At 39.3% G+C, this 26,390-nt stretch overlaps 5 protein-coding genes across 9 annotated transcripts; 3 read left to right on the top strand and 2 right to left on the bottom strand.

Moving 5' to 3' along the window:
- The first annotated feature begins 381 nt into the window (after window positions 1-381).
- LOC140781271 (H/ACA ribonucleoprotein complex subunit 4-like) lies at window positions 382-2,927 on the top strand. Its single transcript, XM_073127194.1, has one exon. The coding sequence runs from the start codon at window positions 862-864 to the stop codon at window positions 2,743-2,745; it is 1,884 nt and encodes a 627-aa protein (XP_072983295.1). The 5' UTR covers window positions 382-861; the 3' UTR covers window positions 2,746-2,927.
- An 8,119-nt stretch (window positions 2,928-11,046) lies between these two features.
- On the top strand, window positions 11,047-13,956 carry LOC140781578 (probable WRKY transcription factor 47). Its single transcript, XM_073127621.1, has 6 exons — window positions 11,047-11,549; window positions 11,703-11,780; window positions 11,942-12,103; window positions 12,494-12,808; window positions 12,917-13,030; window positions 13,203-13,956. The coding sequence occupies exons 1-6, from the start codon at window positions 11,106-11,108 to the stop codon at window positions 13,725-13,727; spliced, it is 1,638 nt and encodes a 545-aa protein (XP_072983722.1). The 5' UTR covers window positions 11,047-11,105; the 3' UTR covers window positions 13,728-13,956.
- A 2,034-nt stretch (window positions 13,957-15,990) lies between these two features.
- On the bottom strand, window positions 15,991-17,353 carry LOC140781582 (probable transcription factor At5g28040). The gene has a single exon (XM_073127629.1). It carries the CDS (start codon window positions 17,351-17,353, stop codon window positions 16,103-16,105), a length of 1,251 nt encoding a protein of 416 aa, XP_072983730.1. The 3' UTR covers window positions 15,991-16,102.
- Window positions 17,354-17,783: 430 nt separating this feature from the next.
- Window positions 17,784-18,509, top strand: LOC140781583 (uncharacterized). The gene has a single exon (XM_073127630.1). It carries the CDS (start codon window positions 17,784-17,786, stop codon window positions 18,381-18,383), a length of 600 nt encoding a protein of 199 aa, XP_072983731.1. The 3' UTR covers window positions 18,384-18,509.
- Window positions 18,510-19,039: 530 nt separating this feature from the next.
- Window positions 19,040-25,275, bottom strand: LOC140781579 (aspartic proteinase-like). 5 transcript variants are annotated; one of them, XM_073127626.1, is made up of 15 exons: window positions 24,516-24,580; window positions 24,332-24,421; window positions 23,386-23,757; window positions 23,215-23,275; window positions 22,999-23,093; window positions 22,818-22,930; window positions 22,486-22,654; window positions 22,323-22,362; window positions 22,156-22,220; window positions 20,775-20,888; window positions 20,616-20,680; window positions 20,328-20,472; window positions 20,130-20,249; window positions 19,475-19,563; window positions 19,040-19,369 (listed from the first exon to the last, which is right to left on the bottom strand). In XM_073127626.1, the coding sequence occupies exons 3-15, from the start codon at window positions 23,755-23,757 to the stop codon at window positions 19,285-19,287; spliced, it is 1,533 nt and encodes a 510-aa protein (XP_072983727.1). In that variant the 5' UTR covers window positions 24,332-24,421; window positions 24,516-24,580; the 3' UTR covers window positions 19,040-19,284. The 5 variants fall into 5 exon arrangements, with proteins under 5 accessions (XP_072983727.1, XP_072983726.1, XP_072983724.1 ...); XM_073127625.1 differs by lacking the exons at window positions 24,332-24,421; window positions 24,516-24,580 and adding an exon at window positions 25,205-25,275; XM_073127623.1 differs by lacking the exons at window positions 24,332-24,421; window positions 24,516-24,580 and adding an exon at window positions 24,606-24,745.
- Window positions 25,276-26,390: the final 1,115 nt, after the last annotated feature.

The raw sequence follows: 26,390 nt of genomic DNA, 5'->3' as shown, positions 1-26,390 counted from the left end.
CGGCTCGATATTAATTTCAAGTCGGTTTTGACAGCTTTAGCTCAGCTCATTTCTAATTGAGCTGAGCCGGACTCGAGCTTTAGCCGAGCTGAGCCGAAGCTGAACTGAGCTGCTCATTTATATTGACAGCCCTACACTAGAAGACACAAGCTAGAAAATTACAAAATTCTAAAATATGTGGACTGTCTCCAAAACATAATAAATTGTCCACAAGTCTACAGACTGCACACACAAAATGCGGGTCTGCTGTTGTCGTCCACTGCTCCTAGCACTAGGTGGCATGTTCTATGGCAAGTTAAAAGCCCGTGAAAGTTTAACACAACCCTCTCGCATCTCAGTAAGTCAATAAAGGCTGCTAGGCTTCACCTCATCTATATGTTCTATGGCAAGTTTAAATCTATTTGAAAGATGTAAGCTTGGCCTTAGCTTATTTTCCAGCCTAGTTTGAGTTTGATCGGATCTTATTTATTTCGACAGTCCTGGATCCGGAAAATTATAGTTAGTTTTTTCCACGGAGAGTTTATTTATTATTTATTATTTATTATTTATTATTTATAACCATGTATTTGGCTAGAAGAAGTCGTCAATCGGTTTCTCACAGCGCCGGCTACAATGTGATCGGTGGCATGCAAAACAGCTTATGCTCTCAAAGTCACTGCCGACCAGAACATGAACTCCGAGAAATTTCACCGACTGTACTCTTCGCCATCATCAAGAACATTTCATTTAAAAAATATAGAAACAGGAAGAAATTAAAAATATTTTAAAAATAAAAAATGAAGATACTATAAAACCCCTATCTCCGCCGCCTTCTGCCTCCTTTCCCTCCTCCTAAAACCCTAAAACCAAAACCTCTTAACCATGTCGACGGCCCCGGAGATTGCACCTCCGTCTCCCATCTCCGAGAAGAGGAGGAAAAAGAAGAAGGAAAAGAATCCCCCATCCGCCAATGGCGACGCCGCCGAATCCGAAGATGCCTTGCAAAGGGACTACCTAATAAAGCCCCAAGCTTTTATTCCCTCACTCGACACCTCGATGTGGCCCCTCCTACTCAAGAACTACGACCGGCTCAACGTCCGCACCGGCCACTACACCCCAATCCCCAGCGGCTACTCCCCTCTCAAGCGTCCCCTTGCCGAATACCTCCGCTACGGGGTCATCAACCTCGACAAGCCTTCGAACCCTTCATCGCACGAGGTCGTGGCCTGGATCAAGCGCATCCTCCGCGCCGAGAAGACCGGCCACAGCGGCACCCTCGACCCCAAGGTCACCGGAAACCTTATCGTCTGCATCGATCGCGCCACCCGCCTCGTCAAGTCGCAGCAGGGTGCAGGCAAGGAGTACGTCTGCATCGCCCGCCTCCACTCCGCCGTCCCTGACGTCTCCCGCGTCGCTCGAGCCCTGGAGACCCTCACTGGTGCCGTATTCCAGCGGCCCCCGCTTATCTCCGCCGTCAAGCGCCAACTTCGGATCCGCACGATCTACGAGAGCAAGCTGCTCGAGTACGATGCAGATAAGCATCTTGTTGTGTTCTGGATTTCTTGCGAGGCAGGGACCTATGTACGAACACTTTGCGTGCATCTTGGGTTGATTCTTGGCGTCGGAGGACATATGCAGGAGCTGCGGAGGGTTCGGTCAGGCATCCTTGGAGAGAAGGATAACATGGTCACCATGCACGACGTGCTCGATGCGCAATGGACGTTTGATAACTTCAGGGATGAAAGCTATCTGCGGCGGATTGTAATGCCTCTGGAGGTGCTGCTGACGAGCTACAAAAGGCTAGTTGTCAAGGACTCTGCTGTGAATGCCATATGTTACGGCGCTAAGTTGATGATACCTGGGTTGTTGAGGTTTGAGAATGACATTGAGGTAGGCGAGGAGGTCGTGCTGATGACCACTAAGGGGGAGGCAATTGCTCTAGGAATAGCAGAGATGACTACCGCTGTCATGGCAACGTGTGATCATGGTTCGGTTGCTAGGATCAAGCGGGTGGTCATGGATAGGGACACATACCCGAGGAAATGGGGTCTGGGGCCAAGAGCCTTGACGAAAAAGAAGTTGGTCGCTCAAGGGCTGCTGGCCAAACATGGAAAGCCAAATGAGAAGACGCCTGCAGAGTGGCTCAGGAATGTGGTGCTTCCGACTGGAGGGGATTCCATGATTGCCAGTCTTGCAGCGGTGCCAGAGCCAAAGGAGACCAAGGACGAGGGAACAGCTGACGAACAGAAGGCAGAGAAGAAAAAGAAGAAACATAAGAATGGGGATGATGGTGCTGAAGGGCGTAAGCGCAAGTTGGTGGAAGGAGTTGAAAGCCCTGTTGTAGTAGCTGCTAAGAAGGTTAAGGTTGAGGAAAGTGATGAAGACAGAGACGACAGTTTGACTGAATTGAAGAAGCTGAAGGTGAAGGAGGGTATCGAAGAGGAAAAGAGTGAGAAGAAGAAAAAGAAGAAGAAAAAAGATAAGGAGAAGGGAGAAGATGAGCAAAAGGTGGCGGAGAAGCAAGATAAGGAAAATAATAGTAAAGGTAAGGACGATTTGCAATCCTCTGAGGATGAAGCCAGGGAGAAAAAAGAAAAGAAGAAGATGAAAAAGGAGAAGAAGAGCAAAGATGCTGAGGAAAATTTGGTATCTAAACCACCTAGCAGCCTAGGAGATGACAATGAGAAGACACAGAAAAGTGAGAAGAAAAAGGAGAAGAAGAAAAAGAAAAATCGAGACTCAGATGAAAAACAACAGAATGAGTAGGCAGAGTTTGTTTGAATGTTGCCTTTCCGAGAGAAATCAATTGACTATTCGCATATTTTTGCTATTATGTGGTACATCTTATGCATAACTAATGTTTTTGTTTATTCTGTGTACAAGAATGGTTCTGTTCTAGGATAATGTTACTGGCCTTATATCAAAAAATGTCCGAACCTTCCTGCTTCTTTGAATTGCTCCACCAGGTAAGCTAGTTTTGCTGTCATGAGATAAGTAATATAAATCATTTTCTCATTTCAATTAAATCTGCTAAAACGATATTTTCTGCATTTTGTATTCATAGCTTCATTATCTCTATGTGTTTGTTGGAGTGATCAACTTGTATATGATACTATGATTTGTAGTTTTCTAAGCCGTATCCTTAATAGTTAATAAAGTTCTGGAAACAAGTATCTTGTATTTGGTATCACTAGATATGAACATCCCTGAACACGGTCCAATCTTCTAAAGTTGGATTCAGTGATTCACAGTGATTCACTTGTTGATCACGATGTAGTAGCTCCAGTTACAAGAATTTCTTATTACAGAACAAGAAATTCATTCTTTGTATGCCATAGGTTTCACTTAGAATGGAAAGTATCCCTGACTAACAATCAAAATATGTAGCAGTAATCACATTGAATCAAAATCTGTCTATTTTGTCTTTCTCTATTCAGAGGTAGTCTCTGTTTCATTTCTACTGGTAGAATATGAGTATGAATCGATAATGTTATTTGTAGCTACATCCCAGATGCTAATCTGTATATTAGGTATCTATGTATGCATCATTCATGAATGGATTTCAGACTCCCCTGTTGTGGACCTGTCGTAATCTTGTCCTATCTGGTATTAGATATGTTGTATACTTTTGGTTCATGTAGTTGATGAATTGTAGTCTTGATTTGTGCTTTAATAAATTTAGATAATTATATTTCCTCATTTGCCGTAAGGTTTTCTAGTTATTAGGATTTGGTGGCCTAGGTAATGGTATTGTTATTAATATAAAAGTGCATTCGTGACACTCATATCCCCTTGTCTCATCAGTAAATAGCCATCAATTTGTACTGAACGCAAATTTGCAAGAATACTACTATTGCCAACTTCTACTGGACAATATTTTGGGCTCTCGTGTTGCAATACTTTGCAGTTGTTTAGGACTAGCAGGCTTGGTAACATCGTATTTTCCTTTTGTAATATTTGCTTAACCTGCTACAGGTGGGAAGAGTGTACACGTTATATCAAAGTTCCTGAAGAACTTGCATTATCTAAATTTTCTTTCCTCAATTGCATGATGAATTTTACATTATTCGAAGTAGACATATGGTGGTGAACATTGGGTACTGCATCGCATCTAGTTTATAATGCAACTTACGTACAATAAGAATTCTCCTTAATGTTGTTAATTATCATGTTCCTTTAGTTCCATTTTTCTTTATGCGATGATTCTTCACATGTATATTTAGGTGAGACCATGAAGAAATTGCAGGTTTGGTCCAACTAATCTGGCAAGGTTGTAGAGTTAAATCTGCGTACTCAGGTGGCATTCATCTCTCTTTAGCTGAAGACTCGTATTTTTTATCTTTCTGCACATAGATTTCTAGTTCTTTGTCATACTATTCATTTTAATCAACGTAGGTACATAATATTATTCATGGTTATAGTTATCTTGCCGAATTAAATCCTGTCTTGAGATATTTCTAGGCGTTGCATCTGCATCTCAACAGAAAATTTTCTTCTTTGTTCTTTTTCCTTATTTGTCAAAGGAAATTCTTTGGCCGGATTGTCAAAATATCTCCAGTACTATCTTATCTTTGAATGGTAGGATTGGGACACAAGTTGTTGGGCCTTGAACCTAATAACATATAAAACGACACTACTAAGTAAACGGGAGAGAGACAAGTTATATATATATATATATATATAAGAGAGATCTAAGATACAATTTAAGAGATAGGACTGCGTAGTATAAGTGTAGGAATACTTTTATATATGATCGATCTCGTTTGTGCAACGCTCCAAAATAGTTTTGATCTCTTTTCATCCCCTAACTCTGTCCTTCATTGCTTTTGCAAAACATTCACGCATCTATGTATCCCATCCTCAACTCACCTACACTGTACACCATGCGATGAATGGTCCCCTGCCTTCCTCCATTATTCTTTTTGTCTTAATCTATTTAGCTAGCTTATCCATTCCCCTTTTCCTATTCTTCTCCTTCCTCCATTATTTTTCCTTTTCTTTTTATTTTTCCTCTTCAAATGTAATGTAAGCGGAGGAATTAATCAACGATCAGTTATTATTAAATAATTGTCATGCAGATCTTAAGAGGAGAGGAGGAAAATTATTTAATTAGATGACGTACGACATGTTAGAAACCGTGGTTCCTTGAAAGACTCAAATTGCTTACCGTACCTAGGAAGTCTTCCTAATTCCTATCCAATGGAAGGTAGGAATAAACTTGCGATTTTGAGGGCATTCTCACATTCGCATGCAGCTTAATTAACCGCTTTATTAAATCATAAACTTACATAAAGCGTGCTAATTTCATCACATGCATTATGTCAATATTAGAATTTATAAGCAAATAAGGATTACATATAGTAGCTATTATAGTTAGTTGAAGTCAAAAAGTAGGATTGAATGGTCAGCAAGAATTCTCTGGCAAATTAGAACTCTCTAACACCAATAGAAGGCAAAGCGGCAATCGGAAGGTCCAAGTCATAGAGCTAAGCACATATACATATATATATATATATATATATATATATATATATATATATATATATATAATAAAAGACAGCCAAAATGGAAAAGGAAAGAGAAGCACCGAGTTCAAAGAGGCTTGAAAGTCGTCCTTTTGGAAATAATGGTAATAAGAGTCTGTCTATAAACGAGAGATAACGTTGAAAAAGATGAAAGGCTAGTAGTAGTTGGGGGGAGCCCACCAATCACCATACATGATAAGGGAGTTTGATTAATAAATAGTATTTTAATTTTACACACCCGGCCCGGCCCCAAGGTTCACGTTCGTGTTTATGTTTTAGTTTGCAGGGAAAAGGTTCTCTTTGGCGTGTGGGAGTGTTGAACACGGAACGCCTTTGGTTGGCTAGCTGATCATGTTGAAAATATTAATAATAATAAACTGCCTTTAATTTGGTGTACTGCATGCAAATACAATGCATGTGGCTTCTCATCTCGTCCTTTACTGTGTATATGAAGAGATACTCCAATATGTACATATACAGAGATCGATCGATCAATCTATGAATTCTAAGTTCCAAAAGTAACAGTGCATAACATTTCTTTCTTTCTATTACGACTTGGTGAAATTATATAATATAAAATGATCAGAAAAAAACAAAACAAAACAAAAGAAATATCTATAGTATAAGGATTAGTCAAATGGAGATGTTGAATGTGGTGCCCAGCAGAACGCATGAACAAGTTAACGCATATGACCGAAAGGAAGGGTTGGACCAGATTACTGTATTCTAGTTTTTATTTCTTAATTTCCCTTGTTTGTCCTCCCAACATCGAGCCCATGTTCTCATCGTTTGTTAAGAGAGTTAGGAGGATAAATTGCGTTGAATTTCGCATGCAACTTTGTAAAGAGGTGAAATGAAAATTAGAGAAATCCTTTTTACTTATGAAATGTTAAAAATAACAACACTCTATACCACATGAAAGCTCCCTCTTCCAGAGGTTTCCCAATTCCTAATTTTTCTTTTTCTTTCTTCTCTTTCTTCTTTTGTCCTCCGACCATTCCATTGTTTATCTTCCTCTCATCCTTCGTTATATCTGATTCCTCCTCTATCCTCTACCCTCTACCTCAACAATTGCCCTCATCACCAATAGACTTGGCTTCTATTGCTATTGCTATTGCTATTGCTATTACTGTCTTCTCTACTGTCGCCGCCAAGGATACATTAGTTCTAACCGAGCGCCAAATCATTCCCCTAGGTCACCCTTTTCCCTCATGGTTTTAGTGATTTTGTTGTCTCCATCATACCTCCTCTGGTCGACAGCGCTTAGCTCTAAATAATCGCCTGCCTTAGTGCTCGGTCGAAATTTGTTATGGACTTGGCCTTGGCTTATACTTTGGCCGTGGCCAAGGCTCATGATGACTTGGGGATTGGGGTCGATTTGGTCTAGTAATGGTTTTGGGGCCGATTTGGTATGCTTTAGGCTGCCCCTCCTCCCTTATTGGTGTATATTTGTGATCTTCGATTTTTCAGCCTTCAGTGTTTCACGGGGTCATGTCTTAGACTATTAGTTCTTGACAAAATTGCAAACTAACTCAGGGCTATTTACTTTGGGTTTCACTTCACTTTGTTATTATTATTTTTTTTGTTCCCTTGAGCTTGAGCTTGATACTTTATTATATTTATAATGTTGTCTATTATAGACTAAATATAATATTTATGTTAAAGAATAGTTGCTCTATATCCTTTTATCTATGTATCAATTTGTACTTATAATCTCTAGCTTGTATTTGGTTTGAGGCTAAGCTCTAAGCTTGATTACTTGTTCATATTTCTTAATTTTGATTTTAAGTGCTTTGAACTAGGCTAAGAAAATTTAATATTTAGTTGTGAACTAGGCTAAAGTGTTATTACTTTTGATTAGAGTTGTCAAAATAAGTGAGAGACTCGGACTCGGCTAGAGCTGAGCCAAGCCGAGCCCAAGCCAAGTTAGAAAGCTCAAAAATAATTTTGAGTCGAACCTGAGCTACAACTGGCTCGCTTAGGCCCAGTTAGATAGCCTTAGTATAAAAGAGATTTCTCAAGTCAAACTCTAATTCCTAATCTTCCCATCCCAAGTTGACCCACAACCGCTCAAAGCCCCACTCTCCCTAGTTCTCTCTCAGTTGCTCAAAGCCTCAGACCCCAAGTCTTGTCGCCTTGTCCTTCGTCGCAACCCGCCTCCTCCTCCTCCTCCTTCGGCAAGAAGGTTCTTCTTCAAGCTGTCGCCCTGTACTCGTCTTCCTCCTTAAGCTGTTGTCTCGTCGTCATCCTCCTCCTTCGCCAAGTCTCGTTGCCTCGTCCTTCTCCACCACAGCCTGTTTTCTCCTTCAGCAAGCCGGCTCCTCCTTATCCTCTACCTCGAGCCACCGCCTGTGCTCGTCTTCCTCCTCAAATCGTCACCTTGTCGTCTTCCTCCTCCTTGCCAAGCCGTTCCCTCGTCCGCCTCCTTTATCAACTTAGTTTAGCTTAAATTGGTTGTGGTTCGGCTTATGCTATCTTGCTCGGTCCGGCTCGACTTGAATAAAGCTTGATAGTAGGCTCAATTTAAGTTTGAGCACAGCTTGGGATCAGTTTAGCCCGACTCGAGTTGAGCTGAGCCAAACCTGAGCTAGAGCCAGCTCTCTCAAGCTTGGCTCATTTACACCCCTACTTTTGATGTGATGTGAAAATTATATATATATATATATATATATATATATATATATATTAATTTTGAAGGGAAATAAATAATATAAAAAATTAATGAACTAAAATATCTTTTTGACTTTAATAATAAAAATGATAGATTTAAATCATGTCAAATATAAAATTTGAATTAATTTGAATTTATACTAGAATTTTTATTTTATTTATTGGAGAGTGAAGTTGGTTAATGATAAAAAGATGATTGATTAGTGAACTTGGCTAGGATTCCATGACCAAGTTCAATAACTCTCCGGTCCGTTTTTCTCTTTCCGGATGGTAAATATTTCTCAGAACATGAGTGTGAATCAAACCCATGTTTGAATTGAAACTGAGATACGGATGCAAGTTCTTCCCTTCTGAATTAGATAGATTCATATCTGAAAGAGGCTGACAATAAGTTCTTTCAAAGTTGACTATTTATTCCTCTTTTAGAGGTGTTGCGGAAATGTCTGCGATCGAGTTTTTCTCTATCAATTGCAAATTAAATAAAAGTAAGTCTCCAATTGCATCACACCGTTGACGTGAGAGAGAGAAGTTTCCTATGTCATGTTCACATCCGCATAATTAACCATCCAAATTCTTTAATTTTCTCTAAGTGTAGATGGGAAATACCAACAAAAACAACTGAAATTGAATGTGATGTTTTGGGCGCAAATTGAGTGGACACAAGTATTCTAGCTGTTTCATACTTGAGATATATACGATGACCCGATCGAACGTAAATAAATCTATTTTGGCGTTCAATTCTGTATCTAAAAAAATGTAAGAAAGGAAAATATCTTTATATATATATATATATATATAATCTTTCTCCCTCTCTCTCACGAGAAGCCCACGTACGTTCAAACCTCTCGCCATCTTAATTAATGTCAATCGTGATGTACAAGTTAAGTACTTAGCACCTCTACCGCCGCCGCTTTTGTTTACCGTGGCTGCTCTACCTTCTTAACTTAATTGCTCGAATCCAATCCCCTATATTGTACGTATGAGCAGGCCATCTAGCTAGCTGCCTGCCTGCCTTTTAAGTATATATGATCATATTTATCATTCCTTGAAACCGTATGTCACTATTCAATCCAGAGACCATGGCGTAAGCTAGGAAATAAGTTGCGTGAGAATGATGCGTAGCTAGGAAATTTCTACTGTTCACACAATAGTTGATACATTTAGCCTATTATGTATTAAAGTCTGTCAATAGTCCTCTTTAGTTGAGTACCTTATTAATGTTGAATTATTATTATTATTATTTTCCAATTTTTTGGAGAAATTATATATCATTTCTGGTATACCAAGCACCATGGTCATGGTCACTGCTGTTGAATTAATGCATAGCATCCAATAGGCATCTTTGTTCCCTATTCTATTCCACCATAAAGAAATAAAAGGGAATGTATATTTATATAAACCCAGCTAGCCATGAATACTACCCTTTTGTAGCATTAGGGATTTCAATAATTATTCGCTTCATTATATGTTACTGGTAGCCAGTCTATCTATGTCAGTTGAACGAAGAAATATCATGCAGTCCACTACACTAAGGTGTTGACAGTTGATAACACTATTCACGTACGTGTGATTACGTGTAGCACGAAGGAGATCTTAAGTTGTATCTGCGACTACAGTACCAACCAACTCTCTAATAACTAAATATATAATTTTAAATGTATATAAAATATAATATTAAACATATATAGATTACTATATTTTTTGTGTATTCTAGAATTAGAAACAACCAAACATTTGTATTAGCATATATATATATATCTATACTTGATAAGGAAGAGAGTGCTCCCGCTCCCAAATAATATAGAAGAAACACTGTCAAAGACTCATGGGAGCTATCTAGGTCTTCTTCAATCCTTTTATTTTCTTTTCATATTCCACACATTTTCACATCTTTCACCGTCAGCAATGGATCAATTGAACTATTTGATTCACCCAAAACGGTGAGGAGCAGTAATATAGATGAGCGATTAAATGTTATAATGTTATCTTCTCTATGGAGATCATGGGCTTAAATGAAAGGGCGTTCCTTTAAGAATTTTAATTAATTTGTGTCCGCAATTAAAATGAACAAAGAATAATTTTAAATTTTATAAGGAGAATCAAGATAGATAAAAACGAAAAGTAAAAAAAAAAAAAAAGAGGAAAGCTATTAATCACTTCCTCTAAACCTGACATCAACATGAAGTTGCGTGCCGCTAACTAAAAGATCATCTTTGCTACTAACTTTTCTTCTTCTTCTTCTTCTTCTTCTTCTTCTAGAGAGATGAAGATATCAAAGCTGCAAGAGGTGTGCCGTTTGGACTCCACCTTCTTGGGATTTTTCTTATTTAGAAAATGTATATATATATATATATATATATATATATATATCCAGGGAAAATTAGCTCCAAGCAATGAAACAAAAGTGTGGAAAACTGACAAACTAATAAAATACAATCGATCATGAAGTGACCTTTAATTAATATCCATTAAAATATATGTTTCTGAGCAGCTACACACATATATACATATTGTCATATATGTAAAACACCGCAGCTGCTTTTGTGCATTATTTTATCCCTCAGAAAGAAAAATCCAAAGGTTATATATATATATATATATATATATATATATATATATATATATATATAAATCATCATATATTAAATTATGAAGCACGACTATTGGAGCGAGGCAGGATTAGCTGGAGCAAAGGTGTCCATCTTTAAATGGGTGGCTCCCACTGTTGGATGACGTGTCTCCATCAGGTGACGCACGCGCCAATTAGCCAAGAAGTCAAGCTCTGCATTAGGTACGCCCTTCCCCATGGGTCCCGCAAGCCCACATCGCCATTGACTTGGTTGACCCCACACGTGCCAGAAAACCGGTGAACCTGTGTTGGATGTAACGCCGTTACGCCTTCCTACCGCTTCTCCGGTTACCTTATTTGCTATGATTCCTTTTCTTTTTTTTTACCCCCTTTACAATCTCAGCTCCCCCGCTTTCTCTAAATTTATATTCAATTTCCACACTATGTCTTCAATTTTTTTTTACTTATACTTTTCTGTACTTACACCCTATTCTTTAAACTCTTTCTTCCATTTCCTCTCTCTCTCTCTCTCTCTCTCTCTCTCTCTCTCTCTCTCCTTCCTATATCTATCTCTTTCTCTATCTCTATCTCAAATGGAGAGACCGAGGGAATTGGCTTTGCTGCACTCGCAACACGAATCTTCTGGTGACGGCGGCGATGAGGATATCGATATCAAACGGAAGGGAAAGATCAAGGAGGTGGACTTCTTCTCGGAGAGTCATCGGAGGAGGAGCGACGAGACTGCCGGCGTCGGAGGCAGTGGTGGCGGAGAGGGCATATCGGATCGTGGCTGCACCACCGTCCACGTAAGTCATGAGCCATATACCTTAATAACTTGTGCTAGCGCCTAGCCGTATTCTTATATGAGTGCACATCTTGACTGTACGTAGCTAGCTAGCTTAATTTTGATGTACTGCCAATTTTAATATATCTGGTTGTTTGCAACTCCCTTGCTGCAGACGGGATTGGATCTGCTTACCACGAGCACATCTACCGGTTTGCCTTCCATGGAGGACCATCCTAAACCAAATAACAAAGTAAGTTTCATTAATCACTAAGAGTTACAGCATCTGATGCAACTGCAACGCAACACACACACACACACACACACCAAAGGAGTTTGTGTAAATTAATTTGGTATATATATATATATATATATATAACGGGGGTGTCTATAAATTAATCTATGTGATGGTAGATGCATGTGAATACACTACGAGACGAGCTGAAGAGATTAGGAGAGGAGAATCGAAGATTGAGGAGCATGGTGGATCATCTCACCAGAAATTACAGTGCTCTTTATAGCCAGCTTCTTCTTGTGACGCGACAACAAGCACATGATCAGACTCCGCACCCACAGGTTATTATTGCTCCTCTTTTAATTGTTTTTTTCCCCTAATTGTTGTTTGTTTCCTTCAACCATCAAACTTCAATTTTAATTGAACGATTTGCGCTTTCTTTTTCCTCCCTAATTTAATTTCATTGCGTGCAATTTTAGATGTGAGTTTCATTTTAAATCTGAGTCCCATATATAATTTGTTCAGAAGCTAAGCACATCTCTAGCTAGCTGATTGTTATCTCTTTATATACGCGTACTCTACGTGGAGCTTAGAGTTAGTAGAAATTTCATAAATTCATGTCACATAGACTTTGAATTCTTCTAGTATCTAAAAAATCTCTTTCATTTTGCACGCAGCTTTTCATATTTTTTTCCCCCTCTAATACATTAACAGATTAATTCAAACCACAGAGTCATAAGCAAATCGAGACAGCCAGTGCTCCAATGGCATTACGGCCGGCTCAAAAAGATTTGGAACGCCAGCACTCTTCTGTGCGAGAGACTGACATGGAGCACGCCGATGGTAGTGAGGAAGAACGGTCGCCTTCTTCGAGCAACAAAGCAAACAGCTCCTTTGAGCCCGGGATGATTCCTTTCAACGAGAGAGGGATTCGTCAAGATGGAGTTGACCTGAGTGCAACGCAAGAAAGAAGCAGCCAACCAATGGCTGAAGTGCCATGCAGGAAGGCAAGAGTTTCGGTGCGTGCTCGATCGGATGCACCGATGGTACGTAACGTACATGCACCACAGCAAATAATATATCAACATTAGTTTGGTTAATTAGAATTATTAAGAGCTAAAAATACAATGTTGCTTTTGTGTGTGTGTGTGTAGATTAGCGATGGATGTCAATGGAGGAAATATGGTCAGAAGATGGCCAAGGGCAATCCATGCCCACGAGCCTACTACCGATGCACCATGGCTGTCGGATGCCCGGTTCGGAAGCAGGTAAATTAATCCCTAACTAATTAAGATGGCGATACATCACCTACTAATCACTTAGAAATACATATACATATGTAGTATTTGCCTAGTAAGTTTGATGTCTCTGGATCAACGGCCAGTTGCGATCGTCTCCATTTTGCTAAATTAACCTTAATTATTTGGTGCATTGAAACAGGTGCAGAGATGCGCCGAAGACAAGAGTATACTCATAACAACTTATGAGGGCAACCACAATCACCCCCTTCCTCCCGCGGCCATCGCCATGGCTAACACCACGTCCGCCGCCGCCGCCATGCTCCTCTCTGGCTCCATCACAAGCTCCTGCAGGGATTCACCGGTGAATCCCGCGGCTGTGGGATTTCTCAACCCCTTGCAGTACGCGTCGACCATCGCCACCTTGTCGGCCTCGGCCCCGTTCCCCACCATCACCCTAGACCTCACCCAGAACCCCAACCCCCTCGTCCAAATCGAAAGGAACCATCCTCCGACAATGCCGCTGTCGATGTACCTCCCTAACAGGCCGTCTGGACGGGTGGGGCCGGCGGGGGCTCATTTGGGGCCGCGACAGCAGGCTATGGTTGAATCGGTGACGGCAGCTATTGCGTCGGATCCTAACTTCAGCGCGGCTTTGGCTGCCGCCATTACATCGATGATGGGATCTCCTCATTTTAACGCCGGCACAGGTAGTGGCACTGACTAGGTAGAGATAGAGATAGAGATAGAGATAGATCATATAGATAGATAGACAGACAGACAGATAGAGCATGGATGTAATAGCAGTAGATCCAGTGAGAGGCTAGCTAGGTTTTGTGGATATCACCGGCCAGCATATTTATATATATACATTTACTTTGATATTTTGTAAATAACAGAGGGAGGAAAAGGAGTTAACAATTAATTGAATATTGATCAGATGGAGCTTTAGTAAATGCACACTGATTGAAGTAATTAAGAAAATATTATTTATATATATATGAAACCAATTTTGTCAACATGAATGCATTGAGGTCGATCCGGTCCTACCGAGATGTAATTAATTATGCGACATCAGCGCCGTGTGATTCGTGTGGCGTAGACGAAAATATATATAAGTTGAAGGTTGACCCGGTCCTACCGAGATGATTACGATGATGATGATGTCCAAATCAAATCAAGGACCATATTGCAATTAATCGACAACCCCACACTTATGGCTTACTGCTGTGCTGCTCATCTTCAAAGGAATCCTCGCCCTCGCTTTCTGCACTCTACCGGTGCTATCTTGAACTAATTATTTATCGTACCATAACACATACTTATTGTTCCTAAACAGACGAATATCTTAAACTCCACATTTCTCAACTACACTAAGTAGAAAGGTGACAAACGAATAGAAACAGCTACATAATTATATCTCCGCACAGGATATTTATGAATCCCACTGCTATTAAACATGGAAATAAGTAGATCCCAAAGCAAGATCCATACTAAAAACAATAAACAGAACATGTACCTATTTCTGTCTGTTGAGCATTCCACAAACATGAATTACTTGGATTTGGTTCCTCTATTACAACCAAGCATTTACTAGATTTTCATTTTCTTTTCCCCATCATTTATAGCATAAACAGAGAAACATGCAACATGCCTTTGATATAAGAGAAATTCACAGGGCATAGGCTTATAAGTAGTCCCGCCACTGATTGACTATCGAAATTGCAGAGCATCCAGACAAAACCAGAAACGGGAGTAAGATGAGTAAGCAAACATTCATTTTATTCGAAAGAATGTACTATTGTATCAACATAACACGCTTCATCCACTGATCAGCATTTCCAATTTTCAGCATCCAAAAAACATAAGATGTATTGTCAGTTTTGATACAAGAGTTCTACAGCTAAAAGAGGCATTGTCAGTTTACAAAGTACCGACTCCTAATTATGTACAATAAAGGTTGAAGAAAATCAAGGGATTTGAAACTGAATTATTTGTCTATCGCTTTATAATCAACATTCTAGAAACATAATAAACCTTCTTGCCTTCTGACTTCAACAAAAAGTATATTTTTACCTACTCAACAGACAATTTATAGCACTCATCACCTATATTTAACGTAGTTCTTACAATTCTACCATTCTCCGTAACTGGAGTAAGATGCCATTAACTACATCTAGTCCACTTTGCATATCAAAACAACCATTTCTCATCACAAAAGATAAGAAGATCAGCACATCCCATTGGTATTGCATCATTAATCATTCCAGCAAGCAGATCACTTTTCACCCATAGATTAAAATCTTAGAAACCATCAATTTACCACAAACCTTCTTTCAGTCTTTCCACCATATAAACAGCTAAGCAATCCTAAAACGCCAAAACCAAATATACAGACCATATACATTTTTGTAAAGGAGATTCCACAGACAAGCTTCATTTCACTGGAAGCAAGGTTTATATTCCCTTTTAATCATAGAAGCCTAATATCTAGGTTCAACACATACCTTCTTTTTAACTTAAATTTCTTTCACATAAGATAGTTCACTTTGATACCAAATCAGAGATGGATTTTTACTTTCAATGAAATTCAGTTCCTTTATTAATGTTATTTTCATCTTTTACCAGCAAAAATGCTTCTATAGTTATATCCTATACGATATACCCTAACAGAAACCTAGCCTACAATTAATGCCACTTGAAAGAAACAAAGGATAGCTTTATATGTAAATATAGATTAATAGAGATGTTTAACATTAAAACATGATCATGCAGAAATTAGGGAGAGCACCATACATACATACATATATATATATAAACTTCTAACAACTGAAAGCATTAGGGGAGATGCGGATAACTAATAAATGTAATGATTTGGCACCTTTCTAGTCAACGTACTCCCTCCCCAGACCCCAGTTGTTATTTCTTACGAAGTAAAAAAGACCAAAAACAGTGCTCGAGACTAAGAGTAAAAAGTAAAATGACAGATCTTTTTCCCCTTTAAAGTTGCCCACACCTTCTAATAAACGAGTTCATTAAAAAGTAACACAAGAATTATAAATTAAACTTAAAATTACAAGTTTTGAAATAAAGAACCTCAGTTCAACTAGCAGAGGACTTGAGCTCCTCCAGGGTTAATTTGATCTGGTCTCTCACAAGCTCTATCCTCTTCAAGTACACCTCCAGCTCCAGAATCCGCTGTTTATTCCACTTGCCATCCACAGGTGCCTCCGAGCCAACAAGACACAAGGGCAGTGCGTTCAGAGAGCCAGCCAAACCACCAAGCCCTAATTGACCTCCCCCAAGCGGCCCTGCTCCAATAGCAGAGTTCACCAACTCCTTGAAAAGAGGCGTGAGGCAACTCCTCACAGTCTCCTCAATAATCACGGGGATTGCCGGGGAAGAGGAGGACGGTGTGCGAGAAGTTGGGATAGAATTATCCACTGTCACCACCACCGGAACCGCCGTTCCGTCTCCTGCCGCTGCGGCTGCAGCAGCTGCTGCTGCTGCTGAGGAATCTTCCACAGTTCTCCTCCTCCTAAACCGCCGTCTCGACCTATACATCTTCCTTTCACAGCTCAAAGCGCCGTCGCTCACAACCATAGCACAGTTAGAGTCGCCACCGTTGATAGGGGGATTAAGCTCATCCTCTTCGCTGTCTCGATCCCTCTTCATGCTGGGTCTCCAGATGTTGCGCGCGATCTCAAAGATGGCCTGCTCGTGGGGACTCTTAAAGGCGAAGTCTTTCCCCGTGGACCGAATCCGGTTGACGCAGTTCCGGTACTTCTTCTTGAGGCGGCGGAGCTTCTCGATGAGCTGGTTCTTGTTGAATTCGAGCTGGAGCTGCGTCTTGATCTCATCGTAGAAGGGACCCGTGTCGTACTGATGGGAGGCGAAGGTGGTGCCCCGCCGCGTGGTGAAGTCTAAGAAACCCCTCAGGATTATGATCTCGTCCTCGTCAGTCCACAATCGTTGAAATAGCCGCCGGGATTCATCAAAGGAGGAAGCGATCGGCTTCCTATCCTCGGAGATGGATGCCACCGGAACTGAGATAGCGGTGGCGAGGGGAAGGGCGGAGATTGCGCCGTTCTGTGGCACGGATGAGGGATCGGAGGGGTGGGTAGGATTAGGATTAGGGTTTGTAGCGGGATCGGAGGATGAAGGGATGGTGGAACTATCGGGGTTCTCCGCCTTTGGTGGCGGCAGAGGAGGCTGCGCAGCCGCCGCCGGAGCAGCATCGCCATCGGCGTTGTCTTCCTCGTCGGTATCGTCTCCTTCGGTATCTTCGTCATCGTCGTCGTCGTCGTCGTCGTCCTCGAAGACGGCGCGGTCCTCTTCTTCGGCGGATGGCATCCTTCTCTCTCTCTCTCTCTTTTTCCCCTACTCTTTTTGCGAGGAAAATTGAGATTTGAGGGTGGGTTTTGGTCTGGATTTGCAATCGGATTTTGCTTAAATTAGGGTTAGAGTTTGGTCACGGTGGCGTACGACTCAGGGCAGGGGCCCTTGCTGGATTGATCTCAGCCTGATAGAGATGGTGGGCTATTGGACAAGACATGGGCGGCTGTGATTTACTATAGACGAGTACGGTCAATCCGAGTCCAGGGATGGAGGGTAAATGGAAATTTAATCAGAATTAGACTCTTCACGACTGTTTATTTACATAAAGACACCGTAGACCAACCTTATCCTCCTCTACAACCGCGAGAATATGGCTATCTCTTCCCTCCTCCTCATCTGCAATTACTTTTAGAGAGAGAGAGAGAGAGAGAGCTGGACAACTTCAATGGCTTCGGCTACCATAAGGCTCACCTTCTCCTTCCACCGGCTCCACTCTATCCACCCAATGAAGAAGCCTTCCCAGACTCATCTCCTCCCTAGCCCCAAAAGACCCATCTTTCCTGCCAGGAGGCACCCTGCTCCGTCCCGCCTCACCATCTGTTCCGTTGAAGTCTCCAAAGAGGACAAGCCCCTCTCGCAACCAGAAGAAGAGGTCTCTTCGACTTCAAAAGAGGAGGACGAGGAATCTCTGGATCAATTGGATGTGGATCCACGCCGGTTCGAGGAGAAGTTTGCTGTATTAAACACGGGGATCTACGAGTGTCGGTCGTGCGGGTATCGATACGACGAAGCGGTGGGCGATCCGTCGTACCCGATCCCTCCGGGGCTGCAGTTCGCGAAGCTTCCAGAAGACTGGCGCTGCCCCACGTGCGGCGCCGCCAAGTCCTTCTTCGAGAGCAAGAGCGTGGAGATTGCGGGGTTCGCGGAGAACCAGCAGTTCGGTCTCGGGGGCAATACCCTCACCTCCGGCCAGAAGGCCCTCCTCATCTACGGCAGCCTCTTCCTGGCCTTTGCTCTCTTCCTTTCCGGCTACTTCTTGCAGTAGCGACTTCAGGGAACTCAACTCCTTGGCCATGTAATCATGAATCATCCTTATGTTTTGTACACTCTCCTCTCCTCTCCTCTCCTGTTTTGAACATGATATGAGAATAGAAACCCAGATTTATTATTATGGTGTGTCTTTGCTTGATTCGCATGATATGAGAGAATATTACCGATGGAAATTGTAAGACAATGATAAGACATTGGCAAGAGAAGCATCTAACAAGAACTAGGCATTAACGAAAGTTTGATTGAATTAGATAGAGATCTATAGTTGCTGAAATTATCGTGTGATAGCACGGATGAGGAAAAAAAAAATCCAGCTTTCAGTAGTTGGCATGAATTTCCATTCCGATATTGGTGATGCACTTAAGTTTGCAATTCCTAACATACAATCACCGGAAGATTACTAAAGCAGTATCAGGGAATTGTGGCTTGATTACAATCCTATCTTCCTTTCCTGAATACAAACAACGCTGATCATCTGGGAAATGCTATAAAAATACTAGATCTGATGCAGTCCTATTGTGAGCCCCTAAGCAGGCATAATCTCCAATAGTTCTATAATCTCGTTTGAACATAGCACACAGAACCTGGTATCAAAATCTGTTCAAACGATTGCAGAGTTAAAATAAACTATATTTTGTTATGCATACAAGATATCCAAAGTTACGTGCCACAACTATATTCTGTTGCTTGAGGGATCCAGCATATACAAATCCACACAATTGTCTTAGATGCACCGCCATAACTCCCACTGAAATGGATTAGTGTATTCATAAGTTCTAGGAAGAATATGTGCATCACTATGATATCTGTTCTAGCTTCACTTATTCACCCATATGTTTTTAGTGCTATATTCATACAAACAGAAAAGGAATATGTCTGAAGAGTGAAGAGTCCTCTTAAGCAGCCTTAGCAAATCCAATTTTGTTTTCACCGAAATCGAACACAGTGTGGTATGCACCCATGAAGACATCTCCAAGTATCCTGCATTTATTAATCCTTTGTGAGAACACAGAGACAGAAGTTTGCACATCTATTTGCTAAAAGTCATACTATTCTTTCGTGCTGTTTTAAAACTTAGCAGCATACCAGAGGGGGCCACGTGGAGGAGGTATATCAAACGCCATAAATCCACTTATACACACAGCTTGCCCTGCTTCTTCAACTTTCAGAACGTACTAAAGAAGTTAAAGAGAGAAGTTAACATACAGCTGGTGATCAAGAGCAGAATAGCAGAAGCAAACTTGTGTCAGTGAGGACAGAACATAGCTTATGCAAGTTAGTTCAATCTATGCTTGTCCAGATAATTGGGCTAATTAGTGTGTTTACATGAGCTTGGAGATGGAAAGCCAGAAGCTAGAGAGGGGCAGGACAAGAAATTTTATGAGAACTTATGACAGCCATTTAGAAGAGAGATGGCCCAGCTACATTTTAAAAACTCAGAAAAGATACAGAACCCATATAACTTGTATATATATATATATACAGAAAAAGCGGCCTGGATATGGCCAGTCCCTCTGGCTTCACCAAGGCAAACATGAGCAACCAAAGATATTTTCAAGTTGCTCTGTATCACTCTTCAAAAGTTTAACGAACAAGATGCTGTCAAGAATGGAAATATTCTATCGTTTGAAGTGCACAAAAGAGTTACTTGAATCATTTCACTGGTTGTTTGATGACACAAATGATAGATATATAAGGATATTTTACTTGATCAAATAGTAGTCATTAACTTGTATCTCACCTCTTCAGGAGTCAGGATAAAAGCTTTCTTCGCAATTGTTAAAGAAATATTTGGCATGTTTGGAATCTGATCACAGGCAACAGTTGACTCTCCATTGGGGCTCGGAAGACGTTCGCACAGCTAAAAAGCATTGAATTCTTTTTCAAAAAAGTATATATTTTTTTCCAAACTAAAACGAGTAATGTCTAGGATAGCAACCTGATTGGCGTAGGCCAATATTCGTTCTTTAGTTTGATTTTCTCTGAGCTGATTCTCGATCCAGACAACAGCCATCTCACAGGCAGTGCATAGAAGATCTGAATTTTCTTTCTTATCCTTCTCAACAGCAGATTCAATGGAATTACTGCAAAAATATAAAATTTGAATTGTGATATCCAATATATAAGATGACAATGGCAGAATCCTACTAACTAACCCAAAAAGATAGAAGAAAGATAACTGAAAGATAACTACGTTTTGTATCTAATATAAATTGTACTAACTAACCCAACATAATGAGCTCCATCAAATACACATAGACCAATCTGGCTGCAAACCTTTTGTGGCCGTGTCTGCTTAGGCAAAAAAGCAAGTTCAGAATAGTTCATCAGAAGTTGTAGGATTATTGAACTCCTATCATAATAAAAGGAAGAAAGGAAGCAAGACCTGAGCTATTAACATTTCTAGTATCAACTCTCCATACTGTTGAACAACTTCTTTACATTCCATACTAATGACTCCTTCTGCACCAATTGCATGGTTGACTTGAGCCACTACAGTCTAAAACCAACAAAAGGGCAAAAATGGAAGTCCAATTAGCATTGAGAATCAAACGTAATAAGAATTGATAAATGAATAAAGAATATATTATCCTAATAGAACTATGTTTCCTGTTTAATAGTGTGTCAAAAGCAGAGACAGCACTCAACACTAAGTGACACAAGAAATATTAGTTAAACATATTCTACAAAAGATTTAGGTTCTAGATGATTATAAAAAATCCATTGATCATAATTCTAGGATATTATACAATAGTTTCCAGAAAGTTAAACTTAAAACTACACAATATTACATGAAATTATTTGAGTCTAGGAAGATTAAAGCAAAGGCTGTACCACATGAAAGTGTATTTGTGCTAAAAGCATATGCATTTGTTTCAGTAACTTAATTCAGGTTGAATAAACAATTCTTAGAGAATAAGTTCAATAGATGTCTAAGCAAAAGCATACCGGTTGTCAGAATATAAAAAAATAAAAATCATCATTCTCTAACAGCTTAAGTTTTTAAAATAATTAGTGAGTTAATATAGAATAAGAGCAGAGACCTTGAATTCAAATTCTACTAGATCCATCTGTCTTTTAGAAATATAAACATTCGCTAATTTAAGTGAAGCTCACTTGAATTGAGGGAGAATACTAAAATATAAAGTATAAAAATTATCGTTTTATAACAACTTAAACTTTTAGAGCAATTAGTGAGTTAACATGATATCATAGCAGAGATTCTGAATTTAAATCATATCATAAATGGACTTAACTTAAATAGGTAAATATTTTATATTATTAAATAATATAATATAAAAAATAAAAAACTACTATTCTCTTGCAGTTTAAGTTTTCAAAGTAGTTGGAGAGTTAATAATAGTTACTTGCATAAGGACCCAAAAAGACTTAGCAAAAGTTCCACTAATTCTTGTCCAAAATACTCCAAATATCAAAGAAATATGAATTCAAATTTGCACGAGTTTTCCAATAACTAAGTTATCAAACAAGATGTATCAAGTTAAAACTTGAAACTATGTAACATTAAACTACATGGTCTCTTTTCTTTACATATCAAAGTGATTATCAAGGATAATGAGATTAACATAAATGAAACAAACAGACTAATGGGTCATGACTGCCACGTCCATATAGGGTGTGGGTGTCACCTTTATTAGAGAAAAGGATAGCACAATGTATAGGTTTTTATAACTATCAGCAAAATCTAAAATTAACTGATGAGATTATGGACTTCAAATGTGGCATCAATATATAAGTCCACATACAGTTGGACCGGCAAGTAAGGACGTTCCAGAATCAACAATAGCAGCACAGCCTTCAGCACAGAAGCCTGCAAGACAAAATGGTCGTTATCCATAAGCAGGAAGTTGAATGATGGAAGATATGCAGGTGTATTATTATGCCAGGGCCTGCACAGGAAAGAATTTATAACCTGTTGTCTGGCCATCGATCAGAAAATCACCCATGTCAAACTGGAAGAATAAAAAAAAAAAAACATGAGTTTCTACTAGAATGTTAAGGACGACATGTTTAGCCTATGTATATTTTTTTTCTTTTGCTTATGTAAAGTCAATTGTTTTGTCACTTTCATGCACCTGCCAATATCCCCTGCGACTAACAGGAACATAAGTGTGGTCACCCTTGTAATGGTTTGGATCAACACCTCCAAAGACAATCTCACCCCCATTGTCATCATCTTCATGTCTGTTAAGCCAGAAAGAGAAGACCTTTTTGTCAATCAACTCCTGCTCCGCCATGCTATACCTGTTATGAAATATAAAAGAAAGCTAAAATTTTGGCAAAGTATGTCATTCTTCTTATGTGCTTCTAGAACCTATCACGGCTATACACTATATCTATCCACTTTGAGGGGATGTTAACATGAAACTAAATCTAGAATGGAAACCAAACCATTGTAAAACTATACCAAAGTGGAGGGACGTTCCCAACAGAAATTTCGGGAAAGCCAAGACCCAGTATACCGTCAAACTTTGCTATCACAAATGAAAGACTTGATTCACGTGTCGTTTCGATGAACACCTGAGAGATGAATATATTAGTGACTGCAGCTTCAAAGATTGAAGACAATTATTAAGTAAAGAACCCACTTGATCTTTAACAACAAGATCTCCAACTTGCACATTATCTTGGCTGAAGAAGCCCGAAATAGCGCCAGAACCGTAGGTAATTTTACACGATTCTCCTGAAAAGGAGGGAAAGAACGAACTTCAGAATGGAATCATAATATGTTAAAAAAATAAATTATAACTGAAAGGCAGAATTTGATTGGGCCATTTGTAGAACTTCAGAAAAGGATTCCCCACCATTCTTTGTATATGTGCTTGACTTGCTTGCCTTATACTTATGATGGAATAAACAAGCAATCTGCAAACCAGTTACATGTGAAATTCATTTCATTTTTCAGTTGAATTGAGGAAGTTAGCAGCATAAAGAGAACTTGCTTTATCCATTAGTTGGTCCAACAATCAACTTACAGAGAAGTAGCACTTAGATGATGGGACCCACAAATTCGAACTTCCAGTATCAAATATGACATTGAATTTTTGAGAGGGTGTGCCAATCCCTATTTCTCCATAGTATTGAGCATCCATATAGTTGTTCAGAGGTAATATATCACCATCAGAATCACCCAGATTCTGACTAATGCCACTGTATCTACTACGGACATTTTCCCTCCTTGCAAATCTTGCTGCATTCAAAGTGTTGATATCCAATTTCTTCTTCTTTACACTGATTCTCAGCAATTTATCGGAGGAAGCATGGAGGAACAAGGAGCATGACAAAGTCCATAAGCAAATAAATACCAAGAGAAATCTCTTTCCCGTGGTCATTGACGATACAACCATCTGGAGAAAAGAAGCAGATCAATGAGAATACAAGATTCTGCCTTCATAAGGAAAGAATCTGAGCAGGGAGAAAACAATAAGCCTACAAATTAGGGCAAACTATCTAAGGATAAGAATTACAAATATTACCAAACCTTGTTCATTGAATTGCTTATGGAGCAATTCACACCAGAAGTTATTATGAAAATTTTGCACTTTATTGAAAAATTAAGGAAAAAATAATGTCAAACTAGGGAATTCCAGAACAGCATAAAAGTGTCGTACAAGTAAGTTAAACCGAATCTTCAGAAACAGAAAATAAAGAAAGTCAGCGTTTTTAAGTACTGAAGACGCCACCATATGAAATAAAATTTATAGTGAATTGAAAAGGAAATATCAGATATCAAGGAATTCCTACCTGTTTTTATTTATTGTCCGCTTAGTTGAGAAAATAAAGGATTTATAAGAAATTACTGTACAAAAAAAAAAACCCCAAAAATTGCAGAATCTTTTGACATACAAGAACACAAACATGAGGCTACTCGATCGCCAAATATGTAAATAATCCATCAACTATGAAAACGATTATGCTAACCTCTACAAAAGTCCAACTATTATAGTGAAAAAGCCATCCTTCACTGAATTAAACCTGCTACCGAAACAACGAAGCATAAAACAAGAACACCTAAAGAGAAAAGATGCTAAAATTTTGTAGTCAGTGAGCAGAGCAAGTAAGCTATGGAGAATCTCAAGAAGATGAAGAAACCCAAGATGCTTACGGAGATAGAGAGAGATAAATATCTAAACAAATGATCAAAAAATAACTTGTTGGTCTTGTCAGCAGAGCACAGGAGGGTGGTAGTTCGTACCTTGCTAATAAGTCAAAGTTCCGGAAGCAAATGGACGGTAAAAAAGTCAGTAAGAGCAAATAAGAAGAAGAGACGACACTCCACCTAACAAGCAAAAAGCTTTTAAATAGAAAGCAACTATTAGAGATACAATTCACTTCTAGTGGTTGGAAAATTAAAGGGAGATTGCTGTGCGGGGATTAGGAATTAAAATATCAGTCCCAACCCAAGACAAAGGGTTCCATTCGCAGGATAAATTTTTCACATTTTTTTTAAAGAAAAAATAAAGTGTTTGATTAAAAGGCATTTGACTTGCCCTATTGCTAGGATCAATATTCATACGTCGATGGTGTTGGATAAGTAAAAAAATCTAAACATGGCTTTAGAAATCAACCAACTAACTGTAAGGGCCGGGCTGTGGAAGCCCATCTAAGATTACTGTGAATGATAAAAGTGTGGTGTGGAAAGGAGACAAAAATAAGAAGAGGGTTGCCTTTTATTTGGAGTTCGAGGGACCACTAATAATCTTACAAATATCCAACAGCTTAAAGATGAGATGAGTGAATGAGTAAACACCATAAGAGAGAGAGAGAGAGAGAGAGAGAGAGAGACTGTGATACCGCTGCAATTTCCTTCTCCTAACCCTTCGTGGGATGTGGAAGAACGAGGTCCTTGTCTTTATCTCCAAGTCATAATGAATACTCTATATCTACAGACTGACTTCTTATATCTGACTTGCTGAGATGAGTTTATTTTTTCTCTTTTCTTTTTTCTTTTTTTCCTAGATCTGACTCGCTGATGAATACTCTGTGCTTAACTCTCCTCCCTTTCCAAAGCTTTCATTAAGACAACTTCTCTTAATTTATTCCTTGTGGAAGCCTGTTCCTGCATCTAGAGTAATTTTGAGGGTTGCTTCTAGGATTAAATGAGCTTATGTGCAACAGTAGAATTCATTGACAGGCCCGGCCCCCTCTGTTCTCTAATTTCTCTTTGGACAAGAATTAGACAGTAAAAGAATTTTTAATATCTTATTTAGAACCTTTTTCTTTGATTATTATAGCTGGATCCTTTCTATTGATCTATTGCTTACAATTTTCTTTGCTTCATGCTAACAAAATTTTGTAATCCAATTCACACACTAGAGATAGATGTGCCTTGATTTGTATCATTCTTGAAACATTAATTTATCAACTACTCTACTATATATGTTTGCGGGTAAACAACTGAACATGCAGGTTCTATCCAACTTGTTCCTCCACGCAGTCAGTCTATATCTATATATATATATATATATATATATATGCATCAGAATTCAGACACTACTTGCTGTACGTAAGCTTTATATTGTATTTCAGAGATAAGATAAGATAAGATAACTGAATAAAATAAAGTCAACGGCACAGCTCAATTAGAGAAGTATGCGAAATTTATGCCTCGTTTGATGTGATAAGATGTGATGTGTTCTTTCTCTATCTTGAATTTCGTTTTGCAAGTTCATACCTTCCATTATGCAATGATATACTAATATTTTGCAGTTGTTGTTATAAGCAACACCGTAGATAATCATCCAAGTGGCAGTCGTATGACCTTTTTCTTTTCTTGTTAGTGCTCTCTGTTTCTCTGTGTGCCAAACTCCCAGAATTCAATAAATTAATCTCGATACTAAGTAAAGTCTATCATGCAAAACTTTAAAAAAGAGAGTTTGAATTTAAATACAACTGGGATGTGTCGACAAACAATGTCCCATCACAAACCATAAACAATTTGTGGTGCTAAGTCATGTTAACTGGTGACTTCCACCTCAGA

Source organism: Typha latifolia, chromosome 2, assembly GCF_019914945.1.
Source record: "Typha latifolia isolate L0001 chromosome 2, TyphaL0001v2, whole genome shotgun sequence".
Lineage (NCBI taxonomy): Eukaryota > Viridiplantae > Streptophyta > Magnoliopsida > Poales > Typhaceae > Typha > Typha latifolia.
Note: the sequence above shows the minus strand (reverse complement) of the source record. Positions and strands in the feature narration are given on the sequence as shown.